General features: G+C 30.6%; 1 protein-coding gene across 1 annotated transcript in view; it reads right to left on the bottom strand.

The window, feature by feature from the left end:
* LOC111622459 (ribose-phosphate pyrophosphokinase 1) overlaps window positions 1-8,420 on the bottom strand; it is a 48,037-nt gene extending 39,617 nt beyond the window's left edge. Inside the window, exon 1 of the mRNA XM_023364832.1 lies at window positions 8,226-8,420. Coding sequence (XP_023220600.1) covers window positions 8,226-8,347 — 122 coding nt within the window. The 5' untranslated portion in view covers window positions 8,348-8,420. The remainder of the gene's footprint in view (window positions 1-8,225) is intronic.
* Window positions 8,421-16,485: the final 8,065 nt, after the last annotated feature.

Below are 16,485 nucleotides of genomic sequence, written 5' to 3'. Positions count from 1 at the left end.
TGTTTTATTCTCCTAGTGTAAACATAGTATTAGCATTTTCATTTGTTGAGTATTTCAACAAGCATGTCTGTAAGCTTTTCTTTTTGCGGTCTAAGTGCAGTGGGCTTAATAAGATGTAAGTTACTCTCCCATCCTGGATTTACCCAGAATTTGGATTAGTCTATACAAGCAATTAAAACATCAATATTAAATTAACTCTGCTCCTACACCCTCCGCCTACTCTGTGTATTAAGGCACATGAACTGCGTTGTTATGTATATTTCAGATTTTAATTTTTCTTGTTCTAAATGTTATTATGTTTAAAACGGTTAATGCCGTTCTTATTTCAATTTAAAATTTGTTCAAAATTGGTACAATTCTGTTTCTGCCTGAGGACAGCGCCTATTACTGCGTCAAAAGTGCTCGAAAGAAAATAAAACATTACTTAATGCCTTTTTGTGTGAATTTTCTCTCAAATCAGTATAATTATTGGCGTGACATCCACCATATCTGTGTAAGTTACATTTTTCTGAAATAAAACAATTTTTTTGTTAATGAAATCATAGTTTTAGAATACAGCATTCTATGAGTTAGAGGTTGAGAAAAAGTTTAGTATGTACTTTAGACTGACATTTATGTATTCCAAATACTTTCCCTTTTGTTCAGAAACAATGGGTTATCAATTTTCTGTAATATGTGTGAAGTTGTGATCTTAATTACAGTCAAATATCAAAGGAAAAATCATTTAAAATTTTTTTTGAGGTTTGGATCAAAAGGGACAGTGAATAGATGATGTGAGTGGTAATGAAAATCTCATAAATGTGGATGAGTATGTTTAGGATGAAGAATGACAAACAATTTTAAAAAGCCATTTATTAAGAGATAGATGTTCTCTTGTACAATATTTGGCCAGTTGAAGTATTACAATTGCCAAAAAATAAGTCTACAAATAAGTCAATACAAAGAGAATTTCATGGAAATGAAGTCTGGAAGAATTGCCAGAAAAGGTTCTAGATCCAGGGTGATCATCAAGTTTGTGTGAAGAACTTTCAAAGTCAGGTATTGTAGAGAAGTATAAATACTAGTATGACAAAGCTCAGTGAAGTAGAGAGTCTAAAGCAAACAGAAAATATAGCAGACTGGATGGGAATTATCCAAAAGCATGCATGATGGGCTGAACACCTTAACAAAAGGAGTACACTATGTATCTTCTCTGGTACTATAGAAAAAATCGTACATACTGTAACCAAACAAAAGATGTGCATTCAGTGGCTCTTCTGTAGCTATACAAAAGGACAATTCATATTCTTGGGACATGTATTTTTATAGATTGGATTCCTCAATCTTACATTCTGGTTAGTTTTTTTTCTTCACAAAATCTGGTATACTAGCTGATAAATACGTAGATTTAGTATATGTCTCTTCAATCCGAATGGTTAACAAACGGTAGACTTTCTTTCAGCTCTGAGGTTAAGTATTCCTTTATTGTAAATTACAATAAAGGAATACTTAACCTCAGAGCTGAAAGAAAGTCTACCGTTTGTTAACCATTCAGATTGAAAAGACATATACTATATCTACGTATTTATCAGCTAGTATACCAGATTTTGTGAAGAAAATTTAATGAAAAAATGGATAAAAAGAACAGGTTTGGGAATTATACTCATATACGATTATTATTCATGTGTTTCGTTGGTAATAATGTCATTGTTGATGTCATACAATTTTTAAAAAGTGTTACTCAACCATTTGAGAATTTACACTGAAGAGGGGCTCATACAAGCCTGAAATGCATATGTAATTTACAATAAAGGAATACTTAACCTCAGAGCTGAAAGAAAGTCTACTGTTTGTTAACCATTCGGATTGAAAAGACATATACTATATCTACGTATTTATCAGCTAGTATACCAGATTTTGTGAAGAAAAAAAACTAACCAGAATGTAAGATTGAGGAATCCAATCTATAAAAATACATGTCCCAAGAATATGAATTGTCCTTTTGTATAGCTACAGAAGAGCCACTGAATGCACATCTTTTGTTTGGTTACAGTATGTACGATTTTTTCTATAGTACCAGAGAAGATACATAGTGTACTCCTTTTGTTAAGGTGTTCAGCCCATCATGCATGCTTTTGGATAATTCCCATCCAGTCTGCTATATTTTCTGTTTGCTTTAGACTCTCTACTTCACTGAGCTTTGTCATACTAGTATTTATACTTCTCTACAATACCTGACTTTGAAAGTTCTTCACACAAACTTGATGATCACCCTGGATCTAGAACCTTTTCTGGCAATTCTTCCAGACTTCATTTCCATGAAATTCTCTTTGTATTGACTTATTTGTAGACTTATTTTTTGGCAATTGTAATACTTCAACTGGCCAAATATTGTACAAGAGAACATCTATCTCTTAATAAATGGCTTTTTAAAATTGTTTGTCATTCTTCATCCTAAACATACTCATCCACATTTATGAGATTTTCATTACCACTCACATCATCTATTCACTGTCCCTTTTGATCCAAACCTCAAAAAAATTTTTAAATGATTTTTCCTTTGATATTTGACTGTAATTAAGATCACAACTTCACACATATTACAGAAAATTGATAACCCATTGTTTCTGAACAAAAGGGAAAGTATTTGGAATACATAAATGTCAGTCTAAAGTACATACTAAACTTTTTCTCAACCTCTAACTCATACAATGCTGTATTCTAAAACTATGATTTCATTAACAAAAAAATTGTTTTATTTCAGAAAAATGTAACTTACACAGATATGGTGGATGTCACGCCAATAATTATACTGATTTGAGAGAAAATTCACACAAAAAGGCATTAAGTAATGTTTTATTTTCTTTCGAGCACTTTTGACGCAGTAATAGGCGCTGTCCTCAGGCAGAAACAGAATTGTACCAATTTTGAACAAATTTTAAATTGAAATAAGAACGGCATTAACCATTTTAAACATAATAACATTTAGAACAAGAAAAATTAAAATCTGAAATATACATAACAACGCAGTTCATGTGCCTTAATACACAGAGTAGGCGGAGGGTGTAGGAGCAGAGTTAATTTAATATTGATGTTTTAATTGCTTGTATAGACTAATCCAAATTCTGGGTAAATCCAGGATGGGAGAGTAACTTACATCTTATTAAGCCCACTGCACTTAGACCGCAAAAAGAAAAGCTTACAGACATGCTTGTTGAAATACTCAACAAATGAAAATGCTAATACTATGTTTACACTAGGAGAATAAAACAAGTTTAAGTCATTAAACTATTTTATTGGCTATAGTATGTCAATATAATATATATTCAGTCATAATATGAACAGTATTAGTTCAGCCAAACTAGTTTAAAATGTCATGAAATTGTTTAAACAAGGTTATCTAGGGAGTTTAAACATGTTATAAAGTGGTCAAGCTTTCACATTGGACAGATACATTGGACAGAAATAGGTGTGACCATTAATTTTCTGTTGCTTTTAGGAAATATAATTTTGCTATCTGAAATTTTGGATTCTGTTTTGATCAAAATTATGATTCCAATACATGTATGCAACATTGTAGATTAGGTATGGTATATTATATTATATGGTATATTATGCATAGTAGTGTATGCATAGTAATATTATACTCATTTTGTATTTTAATTAATGATTTGATTTGATTTGATAACAAACGTGATTATCATGCTATGCAACAAGAAATAATTTAATAAAGTTTATAGCAGAGGCGTGCCGTGACATTTGATGATAGGGAAGCTGTGTTTTTGTAACAAGCCGACTTCCAGGGGCAATCAGTCAGTGATGGTCTAGGGTTCATTCGTATTTGTTTGTTTGATAAGCCAGTAAAAACCGTAGACTTCTCTAAATGTATTTTTAATTAATAGATTATCTAACGCACTTAATAAATAAGCAAGTTCAATATAATTAACTCTGTTATAATAGATTTAATAGATTCTCTATGCCCTCTAAATGCCAATTCTCGCTTCGATAACGTCTACTAATTAAAATACAATATATCTATCAGCTGTAACTATCTTGTTATAATTTTCAATATTTATTTTATATTGTGTACTAATGTTAAATTCTATTCTATTTTGATTTCCAAATTGCTTCAATTTTACGAAAGATTCAATGCGAGATTTAGGATTTTCGTGTCTTTTGCCAGCTTTATTAAAATTATTTAAATCGTCAAAGCCAATCTCATTCTACACACTAATTTTATTTGAAAATAGTAGGCAAGGCCAACAAAACAAATTTTGCATTTTTATGCATCCACAAAGCCATTTTATATCTTCATAAATTTTATCATGAAAATGTCGAACAAATTTTTTCTTTTTCATTATATGGTCTCGAGCCAAAACTTTTTGAAATAAATTTTCGATATCACAATTACATTCTAAATTGCTAGCTATAATATAAGGGCTAAAATTAAAAATAAAATTATAAAAACTTACTTGTTAAAATAAAATGTGTGATGATATACAATTATACATACCTGGTACAAAATATTCAATTGTATGAATATACTTTTAAAGAAAATTATAAATATAGTTTTGTGAAGAAACGTACATAAAAATAACATAAAATAGTCTTTACTTTTTAAATATTAAAACAATCCACCTAGTTAAAATTGCTCCCTACCAGTGGCTCGTGGATGGAATCAGAGACGGTCTTGGTAGGTGTGCGGTGCGGTGCATGCTTGCCAAATCCCGAGGGTGCCGATACCGGTTAATGTCTCTTTTGTCTCATCACTAGTATATCTCAAAGGACGCGACAGGGTTGTTGTAAATTTTAAACGTTTCTCACCATAGCTGTAAAAATCTAAATATGTTAAACTTAATAGATTGTCCGTCTTTTGTTTTCTAACTAATTCGTTTTAGGACCAGGTGTTGTCCACGGAAATTTCCAAAATTTACAACTTTTCGGTCACTCTTATTGAAGTGGAAAAATTTCTGTCTTTATTACATCTAATACAGTATTTGGAAGAAATCAGTCCCCACTGTACTCGGCTATAGATTGGTTCGGTTAAGCTTTTGTTTAAGTAATATTACAGCTCTTTCATCAGGGTTTTGTTTATGTCCCCAATTCCCTAATCGTTTAATTATTTAACTACTTCTTAAGTAGAAATAAGTCGAAACCGGTTACTTTGTACTTGAATATTTGTAGTCTTGGGAAAGAAGTGGAAAGACAAATTTTTATGACAAACAGATACATAAATCGTAAATTTAAGGAAAATAAATTCTAGAGCTTTTTCTGTACCTCGTGCATCTCTCTCATTCATTAAATTTAGTTGTAAATGATGCTGTCGAAGTAACGCTTAATTTTTTAACATTATACAAAAATTGTACACGTTTTTTTCTACATCCCCTTAGAGATGGGACATACGAAATCGTGATATCACTGGTTTAACATTGAAATCCATGAGTAATATAAAATCGGAGAGCGGAATAAATATATCAAATATTTTAATGGTTTTTTTTAACTCCTGTCAACTATACAGAACTATCGTAAAAACAAACCAGTAAATTCTTATCGGTTGGGTTAAGTTATAAATCTACTCGTTATTCACGTAATCGGCCAAATATCTAGCGGGTGGGCGGCTAACAGCCCAGAACCGGTCCAGGATAGAATTGGAAGCGTTATACGTCTAGCATCAACCCAAGGTCGTAGGCTTCCACCGGCTAAACCAGGTGAGGTTGGTGCTCTGTAAAGCGCATGCGCAAATCTGGCTTTTTGGAATCTGACAATACAGAGATTCCACTCTGCCACTAATATTCGAATATACAATAACAAACTTACTTTTTTTTTCACGTGTAGTATAGAAATTTGTAATAAGATACATGATGCGGTTATAATAAAATATTGTGCGATTATTTTCATATAATTAAAATTAATATGTCTATTTTTTATAAAATACAAGGGAAGCGGCACTTCCACTGCTTCTAATGACGGCACGCCACTGGTTTATAGTGATTATTATGAACAGCATAATAGAACTTGTTTAACAATGAACATTATTATTCTTAAAAAAGTTCAGGTTTATTAGTGTAAACCTACTATAAGTTCAGAAAATTTTGAGCAATCTTATCAGTAATGAGGATTCTGACATCAAAAGTGATCAGGTTAAATGATTCACAGTTACTTTTTCATAAACTGAAACAAAGAGCTAAAAATTAGTTTTACAGTCTTATTTTTTCAGTGCAATTAATCATTAATATCGATCATAGAAAACACAACTGTATTTTCTATGTAACTTCTACAATTGATATTCTTAGTGTGTCTGTATGCTATTATGTCTATTGTAAGTTTATGGTGTAGTATATACAGATGGTGGATTTGTTAATTTCTTGAATTTATTTCATCTGTTGGTTCGGTTTTCCAGCCTTGGTAGTCAGTGACCGTATTGCTGTCAAAGCACTTTGACTAAGGCTACATCCTAATTGACAGTGTCCAGTGACCACACGCAAAAACAGTCTTTGTACACACTTCCAGCCCACAAGCACATCAACAGCTCACTGCAAACCACAAGCATCTGCCTAACCCACAAACACTAATTGATAAGTTTAATTTTATTCATTAATTTCCCCAAAGACATTTTTTTCATTACACTTCTTTTGTTGAAATTTGTAATTAGTGCCATGCTGATAACAGATATATCATGCCAAAATCAATATATCAAAACCTGTACATGTTTATAATATTACTAGCTGTTACCTGCGGCTTCACCTGCACGGAATTTACAATTTGATAGAAATAACCCTCCCTCAATACTTCACTAAGATTCTCAACATTAATTGTTACTATAAAAGAAAAAATCGCATCTAAAATAGTACAGTAGAAGACGTTCTTAAGGTTAAGCCTTAATCCTCTCCCTCTTGAAAAATCTCTTCAAGATGTGCATTTTCATGATGTACCCTAACTGTGTACCAAATTTCACCTCTTTAAGTTCAGCGGTTTGCTCTGGATGATGTTGAATCAGTCAGAACATGTAATTTTATATATCACAAGTTCGGACACGTGCACTGCGTATCTTGCCAACCATGCAACTGCGCCACATGATTACCTATCTCATATACATGTGCGTCTTGCCCCTTGCCACCCGATGACACCAAAAATATAACACTTATCTAGATGATATCTTTTAATTTACATAAATGTTTAATGGAATAATATACAGCCTATGTCCACCCTGAAGGTCCATTCTAAATATTGGTGAAAGAATTTTTGAAATCAGATGAGTAATTTCAGACATTACCTCCTACATCCAAACTTACAAAATTTACCTCTTTATAATATTAGTATAGATGTAAATACTCTAAAATCTAGAATAACAACAATAGTCGATATTTATCTAAATATCAATATCAATATATCAAATAAATTGCAATATCAAGTCTGATATAGATATTGAAATTCTGGTTTAGTACAACCTTATGTAGAAAAAACTTTTAAACAATTCTTAAATGTAAATATGTTAATATATTTATGTAATAACCTTAAAAAATTTAGTATTATTATTACTATTACATGCTAACATGNAAATAAATAAATATATTTAGAATTTAAAAAATAATAAATACGTAAAATATTTTAATTGGATATATTTAAAAAGTAAAATCAGTTGCTGTTTTCAGTCATTAAAAATCTAAAAATGCAAACCAGCTGCTGTTTTCACTATTTTTAACTATCTAAATCGTGCGATTTATATATATATATATATATATATATATAAATTTTTTGAATAGTATTGAAATATCCATTGTTAATCTTGATAATCAGTTTTACATTATACATTCATAACTTAATAATCAGTAGCATAATATGACAAAACAATTGATTTTGTATGGCTTAGAGCATCAATTAAATCATGAAAAACTTGTTCTATTATGAATAGATATATTTCTTTTATCAATTTTTAAATGATTTTTTTGTTTAAAAAATATAAAAACTTATAATTCTGTAAGTTGTTATAACTGATCATTTATTTAAGAGGGGTAAATAATTAAAATTATTATTTAATAACTTAACAATTATTTTCACATTACTATTGCCTTTAATATATTATCTTTTAATATTCAATATCAATATCTGTAAATAATCGACAATCAAAACAAAAACAAAAAGGATTTCATAATGTATAGAGATGCAATATCCAAACGCAATCATTTTCCACGTGACTATTTCTCCCATTTTTCTTATGTTTTTTCTGAGAATTATTTCAAACTTACCATGTTTCCTGATTACTAAATTTCTTTAGTACAACTTTGCTTAAATCAATTCCAAGCCGATCTACAATTTTTTGAGATAAATCAGGATGAGAAGAACCACTGAAAACTTTTATGTTAGGCATCTTTAGCCCTGACTTCCCAGACGAACCACCGAAAACAAATGCACACGTTACCGTTCGTTCTACGGTTAACACATAGAAAATACAACAGTGGCGACACCTAACAAATTGAAGTACTGTAATTCTACTGAAAGTAGCGGTATATCGTTAAAAGAAATACTGTATATAGAATCTTATCAATATTTTATAAAATAAATATTTTTTATTTAAATATGTATTGATAAAAATTAGAAATAATCACTTTCAAGGATGTATTTTTTAAAATCGGATTTTAATTATTTATGCAATAGTACGCAAACCGGCGGCGGCAAAGTTGCATATAAGCGGCTTACCTACTACTTATATGCAAATACAAATTAAATTACAAATAAAGTACTTCGTATTTATCATATATACTAGAGATAGACGAATACAACTGTTTTCATATTCGAATACAGTATTAACCAGATCTCGAATACCTCGTGAACTTAATTATTATATATAGCTTATGTAGTTAATAATTTATTTAATTAATATTTATTATTTAACTTGTTTTATTTATTTCAATACTTTAATAAAGTAAACAAAAGTGAAAATGAAAAACAATTTACTTATTTTTAAAAATGAAACTGCAAACTTTTAATTTTAATTTCTGATTCTAAAGTTGCTTCTTTTAGGTAGTACCTTCATATCAACTACAATAGATTAACAAATAATTGTTCTCATTTTTATCTAAGAAAAGAAGAATTCGAAAACGCTCGGAATCTAATCTGCTTCTTTTCATGTCACAAATTAAACCAGAGGTGCTGAAGAGGTGGTCTCTCTGTACACAGTGACGGATACCATTGACAGAAAAAAAATAAAATTTAATTGTTTGAACTTTAAACTGTTTTTAAAAACATTTACGAAGGCAAACATCGGACAATCCGCAATACAATCGTCTTGCACGTGCTAATAAGAGATGTTTATTAATTGTTCAAATACATTTAATTTTTTAGAGTTGAACCCCGGTCCAAAAGGTTAAACAAAAAAGTTGGCCAAATTGTGAAGTGACCCATAGCTAGTTTCTCGCTCGTTTACAGAAAGAGACTCGTGGCATTAACCTGACTGAGATTGGACTGGACTAATGGACTACGACTTTAAGTTCGACTCACAAGTCAATGATGAATTTACATATATAAATTATTAAATGGACTTCTTACAAGTTAGTGGCCATGTATATACTACATATGTATTATTATATAATGGAATATTATTATTATCACTTTGGGACTTGCAACTTTTGATAACAATAACTGGCTGATAACATTAAACAAAGGATTAAAAAATTTTATTATTGAACTAAGTTTATTAAAGAACTACAGTATGAATCTATACAATTTATACTTATCACAGACTGTACACTTAATACAATATTACACATTTAAATATGCTACATTTCTTATAAACAATTGTTTTTAACTCAACACAAAATTAAACTAGAGTAATCTCAACAGGAATGTTCATTTCCAAAGATAAGCTTCAAGTAAAGATCAATGTATGTATTTTCTAAGAATTATTATCATTCCCCTACAGTATATAAAAGATAAAAGGTATGCTTCAGTTAAAAGTAAAATTCGAAAAAAAGGTTCATTTGGTACGAATTTTCTAAGAATTCTTAACGTTTGTCCCCAATTATCACAATAACTGGAGTTTGATAATAATAGATGGATTAGTTTTAATGTTCAGTGTTTTAAGACTGACTGATTATCATAACAATAGCCGATTGATAACATTTTTCGTGATTATGATAACAGGATTCCACTGTATTATACGCATTATTAAAATGACCTCTTAATGCCCAAGAAGCGAAAAGAGTTAATTCTTGTAAAGCCAGAGGACTCAGGTAACTTTGAATAGATTGATCTAACCAAGAAGTTATGCTAAAATTCCTTTAGTTCCCTTCAAGTTAAAACAAATGTTTTAATAAGAAAAATATGTTTGAAACGAAGCAGGATAATATATCATTTTTCTAAATATATATTATTATTTTCAATTAACTACCATTTAATTAATAATTAAATTCTGAAATAAAAAGAATTTTGAGAAAAAATTCGTCTTTCTCAAAAAAGTTTTTCTTTAATTAATTTTAGGCCTTTTGCAATGAGCCTAAAAATTAAATTTTTATTATTGAAAAATCTTCATAAAATTTTACTTAAAATTTTGTCATTTGAAGACAAATAGTTACAATTACAGTATTATCCTTGTCTCACAGTTATAAAATTTATTTATTATTATTATTATTTTGTTTGTTTCTTTATTTTTTACGTTGTCAACGTTTTTAAGTTCATATACTGTACCTGCTTTTTATTTTGTTAAAAAGTTACCTTCATACTTCTCTGTTTTGTATAGGCTAAATATTAATTAAATAGTTTTTCTAACATTTTTGAACAAGAACATTAATGCGTATCAGAATAAGATTAAAATGCCAATTGAACGAAAACTGAAATGATTTTAGCTGTTTGAAAGCTCGAATCATATGTACGCCGCCATTGAGAATTAAGTATGGCTCAGTGGCGTAGCGTGGGTGTCAGCCGCCCGGGGCAAAGGAAAATTTCGCCCCCCTTATTTAGTTATCTCAATTTAAAAGACTAAAATTCAGTTTCGTCATAGAATAACTAATGAAAAATTCCGTGCTAGTCTTGCCACCTTATTAAAATCGCTGACCCGGACGGCAGGTGAGGTTTGTTCGAATAGAAGTTCCTGACGCATGCGTATGTCATTTTGCAATGCGAAGAATAATGTGTAGCGCATGCTGATTCTAAATCAGTTACAGTTAGCGATTAGGAAGACTTGGATAGGAGTAACGCAAGTGACCTAGCTGTATTGGATATTGGAGGTGTATACATATACGAATAAACCGTACAAGCAACAAAAAAAAGAAAAAAAAAGAAAAAGGTCAACAGGTTGCGCGCGATATCACCGGACGGCGAGTCGATTCCCGGACTATCCGGATGAATGATAACACTATTCTGTGCTCATTTCAATCGGTACGAGTCGTAGGTGCACGAAAATATGAAATATAATGGTTCAAATTCTTACAAGATATTATTATTATTTATTGTCAAATTTTGCCGCCCCTAAAAAGTGCCGCCTGGGGCGGGCCACCCCTGCCGCCCCCACTACGCTACGCTACTGGTGTGGCTTAATTCTCGATGGCTTGTAGGGCCGTCAAGAAATTTGTAGATGCACGCTGCTGACAACGGAATCAAGATGCATTTTTTATTATTAACTAGAGTCGAAAGCCATTAAACTGCTTTGTTTAATTTTTACAACATACATTTTAGGGGGTATGCAGGAGATGGTTATGGCATTGCTATACTTTTTGACAGCAAAGCAATCAATTTTTTTACTTAAGATAAAAATAAATATAATAAAGCATATCGCGTAATTTCAATTGTAAAAACTAATCCTTTACAAACATAAAAGCAAACACAAGTTTTAAAGTGTCGAGCATAGACTAAACGTAATTATCTTGTATACAGTATATAAATTTAAAATTACTAATTTTCATAATTTCTAGTGGAAATTATAAATGTAATAAGTTTGTATTTTTTGTTTTTTGTTTTTTTTATTCCTCCTTTAGAGTCATATTATTAAGGAAATGGGTCGAGGCATTTTCTATATAGACTTTTACTTTCCGGTCTGTTATAGATAATAGAGGGAAAATATGGTGATCGGTCAAATAAATTTCCTCCGAGATTTTTTACAAGTTTAGACTCAGGGATTAGGATGTTGAAACGTCGAGAAATGCAAAAGATTTGGGATGTTTATTCTGTATGTATAGAGCACGATTTTGTTCACCATTTTGAAACGTAATAACTCCTGTGCTTTTTCTCCAGAATTTTGCAGGGAGATTTATATATTGGGGAACTGAAACAATAGTTACAACATTTGTTGACGAATCTGTCACAGGATAGCATATGGAACCTGTATACTTCCATGCTCGACATATTGCAACATGTATTCAGACAAGAAGAGGTCCTACAAGGTGCTAAGAGTTTCTTTAAAGTGCACCTCTGTTCCATAGGAAATTGTCTCTTTTCTATGAAAATAGTAATCATTTATTACCATCATTGCTAATAACTAATAAAGCTTCATTTGATTTTAATGTCTTCTTGGTGAGTATTTTTTTTGTAAATGAGTGCATTTCTGAACCATTTCTATATTTTTCATTTAATTTGTCAGTTTATAATTATGGAATGCATTTCTAGTTATTTTACTTATTTCTTGGTTCATATCTCTCGATAGTAGTCGGGAAGTCGAGCATCTTATAAAATTAAACGATAGATATGATTTTCAAATGAAGAAATTAAATGAAAGGGATAAAATTAAACTTCAAATAACGGCGTTTATATTTAAATCTTTATATAATCTTAATAAATATGTTTTTTAATAACTTGTTATTTTGAATAGCAAATAGAAGTAACTCATATTTTGAAATAATTGTTTCTGATTTGTTCATAATGTTGATAAACTACTGATAAATTTTATTTTAGTTTTAGTGAATGAGCATTTTGAACAACGGTTTACTGTGATTGGTGTCATTAAATAATGATTGTAATTTCAGTAAATAAAGTTTTGAGCACAAAGATTCAAAAACAAAATTTATTGAAACTAAACAATTTTTATTTCTTAATATTTTCGTAAAAAGTAATTCTTACAGTTGTGTAAACAGTTCATTCGAATTAGGTAATACAGTACTTTGATAATAGCGAGGTTGAGGCCGAAGTTTTAAACGCGAAAACGTGTACGTCGGACGTTCAGCGCCGCTTTCCTGTAAGCCTAAAAGTTTGACAATGGTGTTTGGAATGTCGAGCATGATTCCACTGACTATCCAAACACCATTGTCAAACTTCTAGGCTTACAGGAAAGCGGCGCTGAAAGTCCGACGTACACGTTTTCGCGTTTAAAACTTCGGCTTCAACCTTGCTAATTTTTCAATTCGAGATTTCTCGTCTCGTGAGAAATTCGTTTTAACATTGAGAAACAAAATTTATTATCCAAAGGACTGATATATTTGAATAACAGTAGACATTATTTCAATATTATCAGTGTAAATATAAATTTTATTTATCCCCGTTAAGAAAAATTTTAACTTATGCTGGTGACAAAAGAATTGTTTCAAGATTGACAATAATAATATTTTTTGGGAAAGGAATTTAAAATATCAAAGCTTTGAAAGGAAATTATAATAGTCATATAAAAATTTAAATTACAGTATTTTGTTTCTTCCGATGTCTTTGGTTGTTTTCTCTCTGTGGGTACTAAGAGGACATTTTTCCATATCCATTGGTGGTTCAGCCAGATCAGCAATGGAGAGACCAGGAGGGTAGATGTGACCCGACACATTGTTCAATAAATGTATGACAAAAATTTGCTCTACGAAAATGATACGCTATACCGTTATACATTGAACATTCGTGTCTTGTTAGTTTTTAGTTAAAAAGTAAATAAATAATTAATTTTTTGAATTTACTAATTGTAGCTGTATATTCGTTCAGTGGATGGTTGTCTCTTTAATCCGAAAATATTTCTCTCTGTAGACTATCTTACAACAAGTCAGGTCAAGAAACTCTTTTATTGTATTTTCAATTCATATGCATTTCAAACTGGTTTCATTTTCCAGTTCTTCTTAAAGAGCACTGAAGAGAAACTGGAATATGAAACCAGTTCGAAATGCATATGAATTGAAAATACAATAAAAGAGTTTCTTGACCTGACTTGTAAGATAGTCTACCGAGAGAAATATTTTCGGATTAAAGAGACAACCATCCACTAATTAATTTTTTTTCTAAAATAAATTGTTTAACTTATTTTCGCCTTTCCTTCTATTCTTAGATTTTCAAACATTTTTAAGTTTGAAGATCTTTCATTTTTTTCTGCTTTTTAAGAAACGTTAGCAGTCGTAAAAAGTCTCGATACGTTTAGATCTTATTTCGAAGAACATTGTTTCTGAAATTCCAGTCTTGAGAATTTTGAGGTATTTAGTTGTAAGCTTGACGTTTTTGTTACGACGGCACATATAATCTGCACGAAAAAGAATATTTGTTCAGCACATTAGATGATAAGAATTTTAAATATTTCCAGATAGTAGCATTTGTAAGACGATCGTTTGACTCGCCAGGCTATGATTTTAACAAACAAGAATCATGTATAGATCAGACCTCCTGAATATAATATTACATATATTCTCATGAGATATAAATTTTCGGCTAACGCGCTATTTTTAAAAAACTGATCTATTGCGTTAGCCGAGTACCTGTATTTAATAAGTGAATCGATGTTATTTTCTAATCATATACAAGGTTCTAATCATATTCAAATTTTCATTTACTTATTTTTTTTTTATTATGTGTGGGTCCCGGGATTCTCATTCCAACAAACATTTTTTTTTTTTTTCGTTGTTGCAGGTTTTCTAATGTATATCTGACACGTATAAGAAATTAAAGATTTCACGGGAGTTCTGACTAAACATCACAAAATATATTATTTGTTACCTGGAGAAAGTTTTTCGTTGCATAGAAATCACAAGGAATAAATTTTTGTCTCTTGTGTTAGAAGTGTTTTGAGAGAGATCGCCAAGAGTTGCATTGCCTTATTCTATCAATTCAATCCAATCTGCCGACTTGACTTCGCCTCGAAATATTCTAGAGAAGTGTTCTTTTTTCTGAGGTTTTTTTTAATCGAGTTTTTTTTCTATTCATTAATTTGAGCCACGGATCGAACCTTATTGATAAATCTGAAACCAAGTGACACACCAATATTTTATGTCGTCCAAGATCTTGTGAGATTCGGTGTTTGCAATTGTAGTTGCAAGAATATAAATAAATATTCTCTCATCTTTATTCATTTCTGCTGCCAGTGCATCAGGTTTTGTAATTTCAGATCCTTAGGAGTTTTATACATCATGTAAATGAAGTAATCTATACTAATATAATAAAGATGTAGTGTTTGTATGTTAGTTTGTATGCAGCAGGTAATCTCCAAAACTACTCATCCGATTTCAAAAATTCTTTCACCAATATTTAGAATGGAACCTCAGGGTGGACATAGGCTGTCGAATACATGTCGAAATTACCCCATTGGGGGGAGAGGGACAGGATTAAGGCTTACTGTGAAAAACTTGGCTTCTATTATACCATTTTAGATGCGGGTTTTTGCGTTTTTGATTACGTTTTAATAGGGTACGTCAACAGAATGTACAGTAAGAAAGGATTTTTCGACATTCCCCCGCGGGGGAGAGGGACAGAATTAAGGCTTACTGTGAAAAACTTGGCTTCTATTATACTATTTTAGATGTGGGTTTTTTGCGTTTTTGATTACGTTTTAATAGGGTACGTCAACAGAATGTACACTAAAAAGAAATTTTTCGAAAAATTTTCTCTCAGGGGGGAAGTGTTATACATTTATAATAGATACATTTTGAGCCACAACAAGGCGTGGCGGGGTCTGCTAGTTCTAATAATAAAATAGATGCAGCAGATTTCTTATTGCCTAACCGTATAAATATTCGACTGCGAGTAATTATAATTATTATATAGGCCTATTATATTATAAAAACAAATTAAATATAATTAAGTTTAGATGAAAAAATATAAAAATAACTTAAAATCTGACGGTTGGCATTCTTCATTCCCACCGAAGAACACTTATCTTGCAAACTTTATCTTTTCTTAGATAGTCGGTTTAGTATATATTGTCGTTTAAAATCCAATAATAAATGCAATTAAAACACCGACCAAATATTGTCATTAAAATCTACTTGATTCTATTTCGAGACGTCGCCATCTTGAAATTACTAAGTTAGAAAAAATAATACGTTTGCTTCGACAACAAATAAGTTATAATTTTGTCAACACAGAAAACAATTATATATATATATATACAGCACATATTTTTTCTATTAATATATGAGGTTTATTTTTAAATAGACCTCATATATTAATAGATTAAAAATGAAAGTGAATACAAATAAGTTTCAACTAAATAGCACTATCAAAAATAAGCTATTCTCTTATCTGCGATTTCGTCCATCGGGTTCTATCCTAATTACATCTTCGGATCAAGGAAACTCTAATGGTAACATGTGCAACGTTTACATCAACACCATCGCAAACAAT

The sequence above is a fragment of the Centruroides sculpturatus genome, unplaced genomic scaffold, assembly GCF_000671375.1.
Source record: "Centruroides sculpturatus isolate CEXI.00-Female unplaced genomic scaffold, Cexi_2.0 scaffold150, whole genome shotgun sequence".
Lineage (NCBI taxonomy): Eukaryota > Metazoa > Arthropoda > Arachnida > Scorpiones > Buthidae > Centruroides > Centruroides sculpturatus.
This window is presented reverse-complemented; position numbering and strand designations above follow the sequence as displayed.